The sequence below is a fragment of the Papaver somniferum genome, chromosome 3, assembly GCF_003573695.1.
Source record: "Papaver somniferum cultivar HN1 chromosome 3, ASM357369v1, whole genome shotgun sequence".
Taxonomy (NCBI): Eukaryota; Viridiplantae; Streptophyta; class Magnoliopsida; order Ranunculales; family Papaveraceae; genus Papaver; species Papaver somniferum.
This window is the reverse complement of record NC_039360.1, coordinates 173,425,249-173,443,077: the sequence shown is the minus strand read 5'-3', so window position 1 is coordinate 173,443,077 and position 17,829 is coordinate 173,425,249. Positions and strand designations below refer to the sequence as shown.

Genomic DNA, 17,829 nt, shown 5'->3' with positions numbered 1-17,829 from the left:
ATACCACATCTCACAAACATTAGTTCCGAATCGGAAAATAAAATATGAGTTTTGAAGATAACATCTATATCTACAAACTTCGTTTGAATCACCATTTCAAAAAACTCATGGTTACCCCATAAAAACTACTTTAATTAACAACAAATTTCTGCTAGTCAGAATTTTTCAGAAACGTTTCTCTGTTTTGTAAAATATCAAAAAAATACTTTTACAACTTCAAAAATTCTGAAATTTTATGTGGGTAACTATCAAGATGTCTACTACATTAGGTCAAAAGGGTTCATCAAAATTCATTCCAGGTTAAGAGATAAATTCGAGACTCTACAGCTGACCAAAAATTCGTTTTTTTGTTTTTCACTTCACAATTAACATCCATGGTTATTACAAATTCTAATGTCTTAAGATTGTTGGGTGCAATAATCAAAAACAAGGAAAAATCAAATAAGCAAAAGTTATTGATACTTAGCTCCTTTATAATGGAAGTGATCGATTTGATGAAACGAACGAGCTCTCCAGATATCCGCAACAGCAACAAGGAAAAACTTTGGAAAAACAGAGTGACTCACGTGTTCAACACGTTTCCCTTAAGACATTAGCGCCCGACTACACTGAAGAGTGATGCTATAGCCCTCACAGGACGGATATCTCCAGGATAAAACACGTACTACACCTACTACTAGCATATGTAATAGATGCTCAACTTGAGCTTGGAAACTCCGAAAAAACCCTTAAGGAAAACCGCGAACGCATAAGAAAACAATATAAAACTAGATTTTATGCCCGTGCTACGCTCGGGAATTTTTTCTCTATTAGCCATATTTTTAATTTGGTGTGATGTGGCTTCGCCTCGCCCGGTCGGGGATTTTTTATTCGGTGTCGTGGGGTTCGCCCCACCCCATCACGATACATTTTTGATTAGGTGTGGCTCGGTTTCGGCTTCGCCTCTCCCCGTTGTGATGCATTTTTGATTTGGTGTTGCACGGCTTCGCCCCACCCGTCGCGATGCCTTTTTGATTATGTGTGGCTCGGCTTCGCCTCGCCCCGATGCATTTTTGACTTGTTGTTGCACGGCTTCGCCCCGCCCCGTCGTATATTTTTGTTAGGCGTCGTGGGGATTCGCCCTTACCCGTTGCGATATATTTTTGATTAGGTGTGGCTCGGCCTCGCCTTGCCCTGCCTTGACCTGTTTTTGATTTGTTGTTGCAAAGCTTCGCCCCTCCCCGGCACGCTACATTTTTGATTGGTGTGGCTTCTTCGCCCCTCCCGTCGCGATACATTTTTGATCGGGTGTGGCTCGGCTTCAGTTTCTCTTCATTCCGTCGCTATACCATTTTGATTTGGTGTGGTGAGGCGACGTATGGTGTTTTTTGTTTGGCGTGGCTCGGCTTCACTATTTTGTGAAGTTGTAGGTCTGTAAATGGGTCAAATCCAGTTCCCAAAGAAAAACTGGGCGTAAGGTTTTCAAATACTGAATGGAAGAAAAAAATAGAAAAATAGTGGTATAACTTAGTAAATTTGTGGATGGAGGCCCATTGGTCTGGTCCACTGATTAGATTCAGTCCATCTATCACTATTCGATAAACTCCCATCACACAAAAAATAATGCAAATTCTTATGATGTAGAGCCTATTTCAATTCGTATTTAAAGAACTCAACAGATATGTAGAGCCTATTCAATAGGTAAACAATGCATAATATTGTAGAAATGACAGAATAATTGGACTGCAATAGATGAATGATAGTTGCACTTCAGAGTGCAAGCATTAATAAACATGGAATCCTAACGTATTGGCTGTCCTAACTATTTGAACTACCACAGAAGTTATAAAAACAGGGAAAAGAACAAACTACTAATGTGTTATTCTAATTTCATAGTGTGTGCATTAATTTCTTAATGAGTAACTGCGCATCAATTCCAGAAACCGCATGGACATCATCACCAGAATCCGTAGTACGCTTTAATATGGATGGTTGTTCATCGTCAGTAAAAATTCAGGAATGAAAGTACCCAAAGAAGAAGCAACGTGATTGAGCAAAGAGATAAGCCAAGGGCCGGAAGTCAGGTTCAGAACTGTATGCACAGACAACACTTGTTCAAAACTCAAGGCAATTCATGAACTTCCATTCATACACCCTCCAAAATGCTTCCTGCATTACATGAGAAAAAATTTCAATCCAGCAATAGATTTGGCAGATCTAGGACTTCATATTTCTAAGTAACAGACAGACTTTTAAGAATTTGAAGTAACAGCAATAGACTTTTAAGATATGAAGATCCCATTTAAGTTAGATAGCTGGTAGGAAAAATGCAAGTCCTATGCAACTTTTCTGTGTTCCAGCGCTCCAGTCATTATCATTTGTCTAACAACCTTCAGCCTTTCAGTTGAAGCAAAGAACTATTGCTACACAAAAGAACACAATGTATGGAAAATGTTCAGAACGCAGTGTTTTTAAGATGTATTCGAGTAAATTGAAAAAATTCAAATTCCCTGAGGATCATTATTTCTTGCTGGTAATTAAAGTACATCTTTGAGAGTGTCTACAATATCTATACTAACAGAGATCTAAGCTCAAAATATCCCAAAAAAAAAAACGAAAAAGACTAAACTAAAAACAGGGACACAATAACCCAACAATAAAAATTCAAAAGGATAACATGTTTTAAGTTTGACTAAACTTGTAATACACTTTATCAGGAACTTCCATTCTCAACAGATTTCCATATCTAGAATCAAATGCACAACCTTCTTGGCAAAATATCAGCCCAAAAATTCACTTAACAGAAGGCATGTCTACAATGAAATTCATGTACACTATAACAGATACGTTTCCACCTAATCCTGAAAATCCAATGCAGTTCATCCGTGCAACATAAAAAATAAGAAAATAGTCGTATGTTCACAATGCGCTAAACCTTAATTGATGTCATCTCTAAACTAAAAGGTGTAGCAGGGCTTCGCCCCGTCCTGTCACGATGCATTAAACCTTGATTCGGTGTCATAAATTGATTTTCTAATGCAATTAATTGTTATACCATGACATATTTATTGTTAATCCTAACGAAACAACATCATGAATTCAGAGCCAAAGCTACAACCGTTCAACATAACAAATAAGAAAATAACCATATGTTTTAGTAGCCATAATTTTCATACGTATCAAAGCCAGATAGAAACGACAGAATCTCAATAAACTAGCCGTGACTTTTTATTAGTTGTGAACTATTTTTCACGGATGCAATCTCGTGTACTCCTTAGTCTCCTTGGTCACAAACATCCAAGGAAGTTCTCGCTACATGGTATCAAAGGCGAGAATAAAGAAAAGAAATGACGTACACATAGAAACACATAAAAATAAACTTGAGACTAATGATAATCTTTCCTTGGGAGGTCTGCACTCATGGTACTTTCCATTATCCCATGTGTCAAGTGTGAAAGTTCATAGGTTTATAAATCAAATCCTCAAAGTGCAAGTCGTAATGGTGCAAACTCATTCTCTTTGGCATAATTAGTTCATTCACATTTGCAGGGAGAGGCAATGATTGAAATCATGCATGTCTTTATTTTATATGACTAAAAGAAGTAGAAAATAAGCATTAAATACACACCAGAAAATTCATGCTAAACGTACTAATAATGATTTCTGGTGGTATTACGGGAAGTAGAGTTTATTTAGGTCCTGATACGTAGCGCTAACCTATAAATCCAGGATTTAACATAGCATAATTACCTGAAGTAGGTTTTTCTGCAGATATCGAAGGTTCAACCTTCCATTGAAGCATTCCATATATGTCAACGACAAACTTGTGTAATAAACCTCAAGCAAGGCATAAGTCATGGCATCTGTATGACCATATCCCCTTTCTTTCTGAGCACCTAGTAATTATTCACAAAAGACCAAATTCAAAGTTAAACAACCACAAAAAAAAAATAGAGAGAAAAAGAATAACAATGTAAGGCTAAAAAGAAAAGAATAGTCTCCGGAAAAGAAAGTGTGGGTGACCTGTAATGGATTCATGCAAACCGGAAAAACAACTGGTGACCTTGCAATTTCTGTCTAATTTGCATTGTAGCCGGAAATCTTTTTATGCCTAGATGCATATATAAGCGACAACACATTACACATGTCTTACTAATTAGTTAGATAGTATGCTCGCTTGCATATATAAGCAAGATATAACACCACAACGAAATATTTCCATCTTATAGAGATGTTTAGTGATTTATACACTCACACTTTTTTGAATTCATTGACCTCCAATATATCCCAATTGACCAATACCCTGGATCCAGTGGTCGTGGCTAGTCCAGATGTTGTTCATATATACAGTTGTTTTTTTGTTAGATTACTAAACATCTCTATGGTGTTGTATTATGGTTGTATGGATTCAGATCATTAACCTTGAACCTCTTTCACGAACGTTGCAGTGATTATAACAATTATCGGCGCGCTTCCATGTTCGTTTGTCACCTCCCACTCTACTGATTTGCTCCATTTTCGCACAAAGTTACCTTCAGGTCTATCCCTTTATATTTCATCAAAAATAAAAACAGTTATTGACTGAACAACATCATAACTATCCACCTGGGTTTGTAATTTCCCTCATAAAGACTATAATTCTACAAAATGCTAAGTTTTGTAGCAGGAAATTTTTCTTACTTTATCATCCATTAAGTTCATTCATATTCATTCCATGTAGCTCATTGGTTTTAAGGTTTCCATACTTCCAGGTCTTTAAAAGCCTTGCCTTTCCTTGCCAACCTTTTATAGACATTATTAGATAGACAAAGATTGGAGTAAGATCGTTATATACGGCAGTGAAGAAACAATTTCTAAACATGCAATTGCTTATACATACAATGGAAATTATTACAAAATTATTACAAACCAAGGACTTGCAATGCTTCTCAATGTTTTCTCAGTGATCATCTCGATTTACTTGGATTAAAAGATGAAATCAATCAAAAAAATGCTATAATTATGCTGCTCTTATTTGTGTCTTCGGATTTTACTAAAGAGTTTAAGGGATTTGGATTTGGGTACATTGTCCAAATTCCAGCAAACAAACAATATTTATAACAAAGTCATCAATTGGACCAAAATATACAAAGAATGAATAAGAAAGGGATCAATGAAGAATATGGTTAGAATTTACCAAAAGAGAATGGGATTTTGTGGTGTATCTGTTTCAATAAAAATCGTACCTGCAGAATAGATCCAAACTATCCGTTTCAGTAAAATCGTACCTGCAAAATAGATCAAAACAAATAAACAATAGAAAAAAACTTTATTAACTTGAGAAAAATAAGCTATTAACAAAGAAGAAACAGGAGGGACAGAAGATAGAGAGGCAGGTGAAACTATTTCAGAGAACCCAAAAATAAAATAACAAGATATATCATGATTATGCTAAAAATCAAACATACCCATATTTAAGGTAACCCTTAACCTAGTAGAAACAAATCTAAGAAGACTCGTTAGCTAAAAATGAGAGCAGTGTAAAAGTTAGCCAAACTCTAAGAAACCGATCAATGGAGAATAGAGTAAGGTTTTACCAAAAGATTATATGATCTTATTTGTCCACAAACCCTAAATCACGTATAACTTTCAGTAAAAATCATAACACGGCAAATCAAACCTTTACATCAAAAAAAAAAACAAAAAAAAGAATAAACCCTAAATCACGTTAGAACTGATAAGCTTTCACCTACAAAATCAAAACACATCTAAATCAAACCTTCTAATATGATTTCAAGGTAAAAAAGAGAAGAAAAAAAAACAACAGAAAATCATGGGAGAACGGAGAATCAAAACAGAGGGGGAGAGGTGGAGGTGAAAATGACATAATCACACAATTAGAGTGATTATTACAAAAACCCTAGATTGTAATCAGAAAATTACCTGCAGTAGTCTTCCTTCTCAAAAAGAACTTGAAAAATAAGGAACGGAGAAGAAAAGAGACGCGATGGAGAAAGATTTTTTTTTTTTTTTTGCGTGGATAGGGAGAATAGAGAGAAGAAGACGAAGAAGAATTTTTTTAGTTTTTTTTTTGATAGAGAAAGATTTTTTGCCCGTGCTACGAAGAAGAATTCAATCTAAGATGGTAAACATGCAAAGTAAACAGGAAAAAAAAAACAGTAAAAAATGCTTGATAGAAATACTTTTCCTTGGCTCCGTTATATTGGAAGCTGCATAATACACAGTACATAGAGCTATTTTTGAACTTAATATTATTGACCAATAACCCCAATTAAAGACCCTAATCCTGTCCATTGCATAATTTACATTATTCAGACAAACAAACAAAGAAAATCGAAAGCAAATTCATACCTGGTTGAGAATTCTCGTTTCGCAGCTGTTAACAAATCAATAAAACACTGAATCAATATTACAATATACGAAGAGGAAAATAACTCAATTGGCAGAACGAAAAAGAAAGCATAACGATTAAAAATAGGTAGAAGCCGGGAGGGGACTAAGAAAGAGCGAGGAAGAGGAAGGGATGTGGCGGATAAAATAACTGGAATAGATGTTTTTTTGAGAAAATAACTTACCTCGAAAATAAAATCAACACACATTAGGGTTAGGGTTTACCAACAAATTATGAATCGTATCTGATCCTTTTGAGAATTGCATGGCAAAAGAATTACTCCCTTTTTCAGATTCCCTATCAAAGTATATCAGCTGCGACAGAAAAACAAAATAAATCAATAGTAAATCAGAAAAAAAAGAAGAGAGAATCGAGAAGAAGATAGACGGAAAAGTGATTAGGGTTTTGGAGATTCAACTTCGTTCAACAGGAAACTTGTTTTTTTTCTTCTTTCTGAAATATATATCTTAGATGTAGGTTTTGAGATCACATGAGTTGCGAACTATGGTTATGGAGAAGGAAAGCTAATAACGAAGAATCAAAACAAATACGATGAACAAAGAGATGGAGAAGGAAGACAAAGCTAGAAAGAATTCATGGAACTGAATCTAAATCGATTAATTTATACCTAAATTGTATTTCCTTACAGCATTAGGGTTTTACACAAAATTGAAACATAAAGGCAATCAATTTGATAAATTGTTGATAACCTCTAATAAATTTCCTGGAACACAAGAAATTTAATAGTACAGAAACCTCAATCACCAATTTTAATCTTATCAGATGTTGAGCTATCTAATTAACTACACCGTGCAAATTACATGTCTTGGCCTGGTGAACTTTCATGTATAAAATTTTATAAAGAAACTTTGTATCAAAACATTGGATTCAGAATGCAAGGCCTCGATACATGGATAAAACTTTTAAAGGCATTAAATTAGGTGACTTATCCATAGTAGCTAATAATCATACCCTCAGAATACCAAACAACTCAGTTTCAAAAGTCAGGGAGGCCATATCATGTAGATCACCAGCTGAACTAAACAAAAAATATGTCAGCTTAGTTGTTCTTCTGACGATCATATATCAAAAAATTGGTGTATGAAGAGAAAATGATAGAGAAATATAACATGCGTGCTAGGAAAATTTGAAATTGAACAATAACACCAAGTTTTTTAGAACCCTAACACACTGAATATGGAGGAACGAAAAAAGTTAAAGGGCCCTTTAAATGTGAAGGAATGAACAATGTTTAAGGGATAACTATGAAGTCAATGAAAGAGCACAGACTACCTTGACACTTCTTCACAAAAGGGAGCATACTTCTGCCACCACAGGACATGGGTTCACCACAGGATAATAGCAATCTTTAATTTGGAAACGCAAACATAGGTGCCAAAGAATTCTTAGCAAGAGAAAACTACCATTTTAGCAGTACAACATGCTCAAAATTTACAATCCTCAGAGATGCACCTGTTTAAGAAAGCTGTTTTATGAAATTGAACTACAAAACCAAGTTTTTAAGAACCCTAACACACTAAATATGGAGGAACGAACAACGTTAAAGGGATACATGTGAAGGAATGAACAATGTTAAAGGGATAACTATGAAGTCAATGGAAGAGCACAGACTACCTGGACACTTCTTCACAAAAGGGAGCATACTTCTGCCACCACAGGGATTTGCTAGCCTACGCACACATAATACTACTCATAAGATAATAAAACCTTACCAATCATGATGAAAAATAGCCACAAACACCATCACCATCATGTCATAACATCCATTCAACAGTCCCTGAACATCAAAAATATGAAAGCGATCACCAAAAGTTTCTTCTCTGATTGAAATGCTAAAAAAAGCTACTATTATAAAGTAAAGTGATTTATATTATCACTCAAACATGCATAAGCAACAGAAATGTTAATGCATAAGATATAACTCAAATCATATTAATTAGGTTGGATTTCACTGTATTGGTCATCTCTCCTAACTCATTAGTTTCCAGTTAATCATCTCAAAGATGGTTTAAACCTTCTACAAAACCTCCATACAGATGGAATTGTGAAAAAGGAACCCATGTTCTTTTATTCAACATCCAGATTTTCTACGACTCAAATATTAGATGGACATATTCTATAAGAAATCACTTGAACAATGATATTGATCAAGAAAAAACTTAGCTAGATTCGGAAATTGAGCCGAAACACATTATTGGAAATCAAATCAAAACATTAAAACAAAACCCACGTGATAATAACCAGGAAACGGGCCTTTTACACATTCAAAGTAACACAATTCCACCCTGAAATTGGTGTTTCTGGTACCCTGAGATTGGTGTTTCTAGCCAGAGATGTTTGTAATTTCGGCTGAATTCTTAACAAAATAAGCATGCAATTCAATCAGTTACCAAAATCAAAATTTAGAATAAATAACGATCATCCAAAATTCCTGGTGCTAAACCTAGTAAAAGAATTGATTTTTATAGAGATTGAAAAAATACCTCAAAATTGAAACCCTAATTTAAACACCAGCAGCAGCTCCAGACAAATCCTCCTACAAAACAACTACATCAACATGAAGATAAGACGATATGATTTGTTTGGTTTCATACCGTTTGAGATTCACGGAAGATTAAAGAGAAAAAGAACGGAGAAGAAAATTACCTGCAGTAGTCTTCCTTCTCAAAAAGAACTTGAAAAATAAGGAACGGAGAAGAAAAGAGACGCGATGGAGAAAGATTTTTTTTAGTTTTTTTTTTTCTCTCGATTGTTTTTCGTTTTCCTTTTTGGGAAAAATAAAGAAATTTCTTTATTTTATGAATTCTTTATTTTGTGAAGAAGAACCTTGTTTTTCTCTCATTTGAGGGAAAGTAAAACGGAGCAATTTTATGAGAAGGTGACGGTCACCGTTCAATGTGGAGCTCTTGGGGTCCCTCTAAAATATTAATCAATCCTTTTCCCATTGATTTTATAAAAGTAGTGAATTTGTTTATATAATTGAATAATGCAACTTAAAAGATGAACTCCCCGATGTGGGACTAAAAGTTTATATAGTCTCTTAAAACAACTAAAAAGTGGAAACTGCACGGTGTGGGATTAATAAATTTTTCATTCGTAACAGAAAACAACAAATTATAATTTTTATTAAAACTTTAAAAATCGTATTTTATTAATCTATTTCCAACAATTCTTGTGCTTAGGAGTCAAAATTTCCTACCTAAACGGATCCCCCACCGTTTCAGACCCCGGTGAATTCGTGTTTCATGTCATTAACTTTTAATTTAGAAGAAAAGGACCTGACACTGACAATATAAAGACCAAAGATTGATTGTAAACTAATAGCAGCTGATTATTGCTTTCCTGCTTCAAAAAATTGACTAACGACCTGAATGGAACGCTCTGGAGTCGATGCACGTTCAATTTTTTGTGAATGAACTGTTTGCTGTTAATCACAGTCACAGTTCCTAGTTTCCTTCTGTTACAACCTGAATATATATAGCCAAATGGACGTACATCTTGGTGGTGTTAGCATTAAAGAAGGTGGTCTTGGTATGTCTCATTTGCATTATATTTCGGAAGACAGGAAAGATATTTATTACAATGAAGACCCCAATAAATTACAACCACATATGTTGGATTTGTATTACATCATAATGCAGAAACAACGAAACAAAAGAATGTACTAAACGTATTTCTTCAACTTATAAACTTTAAAATTAGCTTTGAATTGTTAAAATCAACATACATAAAACTCACAATAAAATCAAATAACAGTTTGGTGAATGTGGGGATGCCAGATACATGTGTTTCAAACTATGTAATCCGAACGAACGATGTAAGCTAGGAAAATGGTGCTTTTAGTGAGGATGGTAGAAACATCTTTGACATAAGCACTAGGATTTTTAGTAATAAGGAGCTACGTAAGCCGGTGATTTAGGAGTATATTTTGGTGCTTCGTACTTGGGTGCGACGTAAGGTGGGGGTGGTGGAGATGAGGAAACGTATTTAGGAGTGTACTTTGGTGCTTTGTATTTGAAAGCGACGTACACTGGTGATGGCGGGGATGTGTAGACATATTTTGAAGTGTATTTTGGTGCTTTGTACTTGGGAGAGATGTAAGGTGGTGGTGGTGGAGATGCGTAGACGTATTTGGGAGTATACTTTGGTGCTTCGTACTTGGGGGCGACGTAAGCAGGTGGTGGTGGGGATGCGTAGACTTGGACGTATTTAGGAGTGTACTTTGGTGCTTCGTACTTGGGCGCGACGTTGGCAGGTGGTGGTGGGGATGCGTAGACGTATTTAGGAGTGTACTTTGGTGCTTCGTATTTGGGGGCGACGTAGGCAGGTAGTGGTGGGGAAGCGTAGACGTATTTAGGAGTATACTTTGGTGCTTCGTACTTAGGGGCGACATAGGCAGGTGGTGGTGGAGATGCGTAGACGTATTTAGGAGTATATTTTGGTGCTTCGTACTTGGGGGCGACGTATGCGGGTGGTGGTGGGGATGCGTAGACGTATTTAGGAATGTACTTTGGTGCTTCGTACTTGTGAGCGACGTAGGCAGGTGGTGGTGGGGAAGCGTAGACGTATTTAGGAGTGTACTTTGGTGCTTCGTACTTGGGAGCGACGTAGACAGGTGGTGGTGGGGATGCGTAAACGTACTTGGGAGTGTACTTTGGTGCTTCGTACTTGGGGGCGACGTAGGCAGGTGGTGGTGGGGACGCGCAGACGTATTTAGGAGTGTACTTTGGTGCTTCGTACTTGGGCGCGACGTTGGCAGGTGGTGGTAGGGATGCGTAGACGTATTTAGGAGTGTACTTTGGTGCTTCTTACTTGGGGGCGACGTAGGCAGGTGGTGGTGGGGAAGCGTAGACGTATTTAGGAGTGTACTTTGGTGCTTCGTACTTGGGGACGACGTACGCAGGTGGTGGTGGGGATGCGTAGAGGTATTTAGGAGTGTACTTTGGTGCTTCGTACTTTGGGACGACGTAGGATAGTGGTGGTAGGGATGCGTAGACGTATTTAGGAGTGTACTTTGGTGCTTCGTACTTGGGCGCGACGTAGGCAGGTGGTGGTGGGGATGCGTAGACGTATTTAGGAGTGTACTTTGGTGCTTCGTACTTGGGCGCGACGTAGGCAGGTGGTGGTGGGGATGCGTAGACGTATTTAGGAGTGTACTTTGGTGCTTCGTACTTGGGGGCGACGTATGCAGGTGGTGGTGGGGAAGGGTAGACGTATTTAGGAGTGTACTTTGGTACTTCGTACTTGGGGGTGACGTATGCAGGTGGTGATGGGGAAGCGTAGACGTATTTAGGAGTGTACTTTGATGCTTCGTAGTTGGGGGCGACGTACGCAGGTTATGGTGGGGATGCGTAGACGTATTTAGGAGTGTACTTTGGTGCTTCGTACTTGGGGGCGACGTAGCATGGTGGTGGTGGGGATGCGTAGACGTATTTAGGAGTGTACTTTGCTTCGTACTTGGGCGCGACGTAGACAGGTGGTGGTGTGATGCGTAGACGTATTTAGGAGTGTACTTTGGTGCTTCGTACTTGGGGGCGACGTAGGCAGGTGGTGGTGGGGATGCGTAGACTTATTTGGGAGTATATTTCGGTGCTTCGTACTTGGGGGCGACGTATGCAGGTGGTGGTGGGGAAGGGTAGACGTATTTAGGAGTGTACTTTGGTGCTTCGTACTTGGGAGCGACGTAGGAAGGTGGTGGTGGGGAAGCGTAGACGTATTTATGAGTGTACTTGGGGGCGACGTACGAAGGTGGTGGTGGGGAAGCGTAGACGTATTTATGAGTGTACTTTGGTGCTTCGTACTTGGGGGCGACGTACGCAGGTGGTGGTGGGGATGCGTAGACGTACTTAGGAGTGACGTAGGCAGGTGGTGGTGGGGATGCGTAGACGTACTTAGGAGTGTACTTTGGTACTTCGTACTTGGGGGCGACGTTGGCTGATGGTGGTGGGGATGCATAGACGTATTTAGGAGTGTACTTTGGTGCTTCGTACTTCGGGGCGACATAGGCAGGTGGTGGTGGTGATGGAGATGGGTAAACAACGGGAGCGACGTAAGCAGGTGGTGGTGGCGACGACGATGGGCAGACTACATAAGCGACATAAGCTGGAGGTGGCGGTGATGGAGATGGGTACGCTACGGGAGCGACGTAAGCAGATGGTGGTGGTGGTGATGGAGATGGGTAAACCACGGGAGTAACCTCCACAACTGGTTTCTTGTAGGGAGTTTCTTTGTAGTTGGGTGTATATGGTTCGTACTCAGCTAGCACCACACTGATGAGAACGAAAAAGGTAAAAGCATGAACCAGACAAGCTGAGAGCCTCGCCATATTGAATAGTGGAGGCAACGGAAAAAGAAAGAATATCTAGTAAGTTGTGGTGTTGAAGAAAGAGGCTTCTAGACCCATTTATATAGAGTAGCGCGTGATTACATTTTCTTCTTTGCCAAGCACAATTTATTGAATAATACACTTGGTAGGCAATGTTTAGTGGTGTAACACGAACTTCATGAATAATACGAGTCGAGGCATGCACGACCTTTGAGTGATCGATGACCGGAAGGACACGTTCGTCTATGCGTTGGGATGTTAATTTGTCAACTATAGAACATGCAGATTTGCCGAACATGGTATGATGTAAGTTAAAGGGTTCTGTATTGGTTGGGTCATTCAAATTGATGGAACCAAAGGGATTTGCAAATGCCGGAGGAAACATCACAAATGTCTAATTTTGGCATGGTAAAGTCTTTTGGCAGGACAAACAAAATGGTTCCTCTGTTTTAATGACCACTATATATTTGATATGTTTTTTTTCGTATTTGGTACATTTTTCTTTTCAAGGAATAATCATCTCGTTCAAGAAATTGCCATCTCGTTCAAGGAATTGGCATGTCGAATGCTCTCTCATGGTAAAGATTTTCATTTTCCTCGATAAAAGACATAAAGAAATCGAATGGGGTTGAATCTCATGCGTCACTGGAAAATTCTTATGTAATAATGATGCATGAATACCTTCACGTAATACAAATTCTTATGTAACCCTCATAAATTTCTCACTACCTAACTAGTTATGTACGCGCCAGTTTTGACTTCTCAGTCATGCAGCTCATGCTTCGCCAATGTCACCATTGTCAAGAAAAATCTCAATTTACTGAGCAATATAAGGATAGGTACAAACAAGGGAAAAATTGGGAATATGTCCCATTTTTACTAATTCGTTTGGGGATCTATTCCATAACGGAAAAAATTAGTGAATCTATCATAGAGAGAGAAAAAAAACTGTCAAGTGGCTAGCATCCCACATGTGTGGGCTTACACATGCGACAGATTGACATTTCTGCCCTCGATCGTTGGATGAGCGCCACGTCAACTAGCATATAAATGAGCGCCACGTCACCTATTATGTCGATGATAGCCACGTGTTATGAAATCCAACGGTCTATTTTTACCTTGATACTTGAAATGACACTTTTACCCTTATTTAATAGAAAAATTATCGAAAGTCTTCATCATCATCCTACTTTCACTGTGGAGAAACTTTTATTGGAAGTTAAGAAAAAAATTAAGATACAAAAATTAAGATACATAATAAAATTAACAATTCAAATAAAAGAAATTATGAAATCAAGTTTGTCTTTATATAATCTTGAGATGTTAACACAGAAAGAACAAAAGACTAGTTAGGCTAGTTCTAGTAGTACTGTCAAACATTTAACCAAAGATAATTTAACATTGGTCCAACACACTATCTCAACAGTTGCTTCTCACATAGATTAAATCGAATTTAAACACCAAAATGAACATTGATCAAGCTTACAAATCAAACTGGACTGTAGGCTTCCTCTGCCTCTTTGAACCTGCATCATAGTTGAAATTGTTAATGGTCTGCTTCACAGGGCCCTTGTTGATGTTTCTGATGGACACATTCACACTAGATGATGTAGCAGCAGTTTTAGGCTTTGGTTGTTTTCCTTCTGGCTTAGTTGTTGCAATTGATGTAGTCTTTTTAACAGTTTCAGAAGATGAAGCAGTCCTTGAGGTTGTCTTTTTACCAGAATCACTTGCTCTGCTCCTTCTGATCTTGGTTCCAGTGGGAATCTTTTTTGGTTTTGAGGTAGTGGTTGTAAATGAACTTCCATTCACCTCGCATTCAACTCTAGCTTTCTTTCCCTTGGGGTTGGATCCAACCTCACCACCTTTACATGTTTTGCTGTTGTGTCTCGAACCACCACACTTACGACAGTGTCTCGCTTTCTTCTCGGGGTTCATCTCTGTCCAGGACCTCTTCCTGTTGACACAAGGCCTGCCTGGTTCTCTAAGCAAATGTGGAGGTTTGATCTTTACTCCTTCACACTGTGTGCAAGAAAAACAGATGCAGTTTGAAAGTGTAGAAGAAAAGTAAAGAAAACTAGAAAATAGAGGAAATTAGATTTTTGCCTCATTTACAGATCTATAAAGAAGGAATCCAAAGTGGATAGACTAAAACAATTATTAAAGGACAAAATAATGAAAATAAGATAAGAATATAAAATGAAAAGATTCTTAAAGTAAAAGGTTCCCAATAAACAAACCTCAGGCCAGTCTTCCATGTTTCCTAGTGGTGTAATTGCCCAGGAGTATGTGGTCCTATAAAAATCCACTGTGTAGTATTTACTACAGTACCTGCAATATCACAACAACACACAAGCACAAAATTTAGAGTTTCAACCAAACAGACAAGTACAAATAATGAAACAAATATTTCAATCAAATACAAACAATGAAATAAAATATTTCAACCAAACATCTTACTTAGGCCAATCTGGTCTCATGGTGACCAACACACACACAACATGCTGACAGGGGAAGTCCCTGAGCTGCCATTGGATACAAGAACAAGTTTTTTCAATAATGTCAACTGTAAACACTTTTCCTGTGGCCCTGTTAGTAACTTCATACAATTTTAATATCTGTGAAGGACCAGTCTTAAACTGGCTTATGTTATCTGTCATTTTCTTAATTAGATCGAGTGCAGCAGGGACTAGTTGACCACTTTTCCATTTGGAAGCTACTGCATTTCTCTTGGAAAACAACAACATAACCATCTGAGAGTACATGGTTAGCAACTTGCAAACTGGCTTGTCCCTAATCTTGGTAGCCATTGCATTAAATGATTCAGAAAAGTTGTTATTGATGTGTTCAAATGCACAATCATGTGGGAAGTGAGATCTAGCCCAACATGATGGATCTTCCTTCATTAAGTCCTCCCATGCATCTTTATCAACCTTCTTCAGTGCATCCATATGTTGCTGTCAGTAGTGACCTCACATGTGTTAGTACTATAGTCAGTAGATAAAAAAAACATTTAATAGTTTACAATAATTTAATAGTTGTATAAATGCACCTTCCAATGAGATTTCTTATAAGCTTTAGCTGCATTCCAAACTAGGTCCAGCAACTTAGGACCGTTATGCTTAACTTTAAAGTTCTTATACAGATGTCTAATATCAAACATTGGGAAAAAAATTCATATGTTAGATTGTTGGCAAACAAGTCTATACTAAAACAGAATTTCTAAAATGTAGCAGGTGTAAAGAGATACCTGATACAGAATCTATGATTGGCCTCTGGGAACAACTCTTCTACAGATTCTCTGAGACCCCTTTGTCTATCAGACATGAAGGTCAAGCCCCTCCTATGCGCAATTTTTGGCTTCAAATCCTTCAAAAATTTGTACCAGTTTGGATAGTCTTCAGTCCTGCAAATCATAATGGCCAGAGGGAACAAACAATTTTGTGCATCCAAAGCAGTGGCACACATCATAACACCACCATGGTTTCCCTTCAAATGAGCTTCATCCAGTCCAATTGCTGATCTACAACCATTATTGAACCCTTGGATTTGTGCATTAAAGCAGACAGTTACAGTCTCAAATGTCTCATCCGCCTCATCATATGTAAATGTGGCGATGCTATCATTGTTGAGACTTGTAACTGCCGAACACAAATTCGGAATCTTTGCAAAAGATTCCTCATAACTACCATTGAAGTGTTGTAAAACCATATTCTGCACAAATGAGCAAAAGAATTTTAAAACTACTATGTAAGACGTAACTATAAACTTGCATAGGAGGGGCTTGACATATTTAACAACCATTATTGAACAGAACTTAAAAAAAATACGCAAAGTCTTACCCTTGCATCATTTGCAACCCAATATGGAACATATGTATCAAAAGCTGGCCATATCCAGTCATCAATTATCTCCCGAGCCTTTGGAATTGTTGACGTAGCTGTTAGTTTCTTCTTCAAATACTCACTTACAAACCTTGCATTGCAAGCAGGATTCGTATGATCTCCAGGACCAACACAACTATGTTCTTCACCAACTTTTCTGATGCTGAAGGTGGCCTCTTTTGGTATTTTTCTTGCAGTAACTTCCCACTTACAACCTTGATTGTCTTTATTCATACACTCAGCGACAACTCTTTCAAAGTCAAGCTTCTTGTACTTAAAATTGTTCTTCGTCTTCACTGCATAGTACCTAAGATGATCTGTGAAAGCATCTCTATCTGGAAAAATCATCCCCTTCATCAACACACCAGGAGTAGGTTCAGGAATTGGTTCTTCAAGCATAGACAAATCTACCGGGTCCTCAGCATTTGTACCACCAAAATAAAATTGCCACTCAGCTTCCATATCTTCAGTCCAAGGCACTTCAGGGGTATCTCCATCTGTAGGCACATAACCATTTGCAGGAATATCACCATTTGCAGGTATATCAACATTTGCAGGCATATTACCATTTGCAGGTACATCACCGTTTCCAGGAACATCATTACTTGCAGACACATCATCATTTCCAAGAACATCACCATTGGACTCACCATCATCAGTTCTATTCCCCTCATCATCTTCTTCAACTTCTACATCTGCATAATCATAAGGAAAATACCCATCATTTAGTCTCATACCCTTCAACATTTTTCTCCCTCCCTTTAATTTCATCATCACTTGATTCATACTCAAATTCAAAATTATCATCCGGGTTACACTCATCTACAGCTATATTTGGGAGTTTTACTGGTTGATCTTCTTCGTCATCACGTGTGACTTCCAATTTATCTGCATGTGTGGATGCTTCACTTTCATTCACATCTACTACTCCTTGGTTATCAGCCACACTAGCCTGCGTAACTTGAACTTCAACTTCATTCAGAGCTTCATCTTCAAAATCCAGTCTTGTAGGTAGCTTTTTCTTTAACTTCTCTTGCTTCTTCGACTTCTTTTGCAGTCTTGGACTTCTTCTAGGTGTCATATTTGGCTTAGAGACACATTTCTTCTTTGGAGTCATCTTCTTTCTAAATCTAGGATCAGTTACACAACTTCTTTCCATATGAACCCCACCACCACCATCCATATCATCATCTTCACCACCATTTATACACAAATCTAACATAACAAAT

At 37.9% G+C, this 17,829-nt stretch overlaps 2 protein-coding genes across 23 annotated transcripts; both read right to left on the bottom strand.

Moving 5' to 3' along the window:
• Positions 1-1,663: 1,663 nt before the first annotated feature.
• Positions 1,664-9,229, bottom strand: LOC113358050. Of its 22 annotated transcripts, none has more exons than XR_003364153.1 (11): positions 9,038-9,203; positions 8,875-8,938; positions 8,006-8,168; positions 7,664-7,843; positions 7,343-7,409; positions 6,331-6,684; positions 5,205-5,246; positions 4,660-4,761; positions 4,401-4,525; positions 3,730-3,875; positions 1,664-2,402 (listed from the first exon to the last, which is right to left on the bottom strand). XR_003364153.1 is itself a non-coding variant. In XM_026601556.1 (6 exons), the coding sequence occupies exons 3-6, from the start codon at positions 4,678-4,680 to the stop codon at positions 2,316-2,318; spliced, it is 375 nt and encodes a 124-aa protein (XP_026457341.1). In that variant the 5' UTR covers positions 4,681-4,761; positions 5,205-5,246; positions 9,038-9,185; the 3' UTR covers positions 1,664-2,315. The 22 variants fall into 22 exon arrangements, 3 of the variants coding, with proteins under 3 accessions (XP_026457341.1, XP_026457342.1, XP_026457340.1); XR_003364154.1 differs by having other exon boundaries at positions 7,343-7,404; XR_003364163.1 differs by lacking the exon at positions 7,343-7,409 and having other exon boundaries at positions 6,331-6,355; positions 6,595-6,684.
• Positions 9,230-10,275: 1,046 nt separating this feature from the next.
• Positions 10,276-12,716, bottom strand: LOC113360352 (extensin-2-like). Its single transcript, XM_026603867.1, has 2 exons — positions 12,033-12,716; positions 10,276-11,130 (listed from the first exon to the last, which is right to left on the bottom strand). The coding sequence occupies exons 1-2, from the start codon at positions 12,714-12,716 to the stop codon at positions 10,276-10,278; spliced, it is 1,539 nt and encodes a 512-aa protein (XP_026459652.1).
• Positions 12,717-17,829: the final 5,113 nt, after the last annotated feature.

What these genes read in the sequence shown, in the direction of transcription:
- LOC113358050 (XM_026601556.1), bottom strand. Translation starts at nt 4,680, where the DNA reads ATGAACTTAATGGATGATAAA. An exon ending in TGAACTTAATGGATGATAAA is followed by an intron (nt 4,528 to 4,659) that starts GTAAGAAAAATT and finishes GATGAAATATAA; the next exon opens with AGGGATAGACCTGAAGGTAA. An exon ending in TGCAGAAAAACCTACTTCAG is followed by an intron (nt 2,397 to 3,729) that starts GTAATTATGCTA and finishes GTGTAGCAATAG; the next exon opens with TTCTTTGCTTCAACTGAAAG.
- LOC113360352 (XM_026603867.1), bottom strand. Translation starts at nt 12,716, where the DNA reads ATGGCGAGGCTCTCAGCTTGTCTGGTTCATGCTTTTACCTTTTTCGTT. An exon ending in CAAAGTACACTCCTAAATAC is followed by an intron (nt 11,131 to 12,032) that starts GTCTACCCTTCC and finishes GTCGCGCCCAAG; the next exon opens with TACGAAGCACCAAAGTACAC.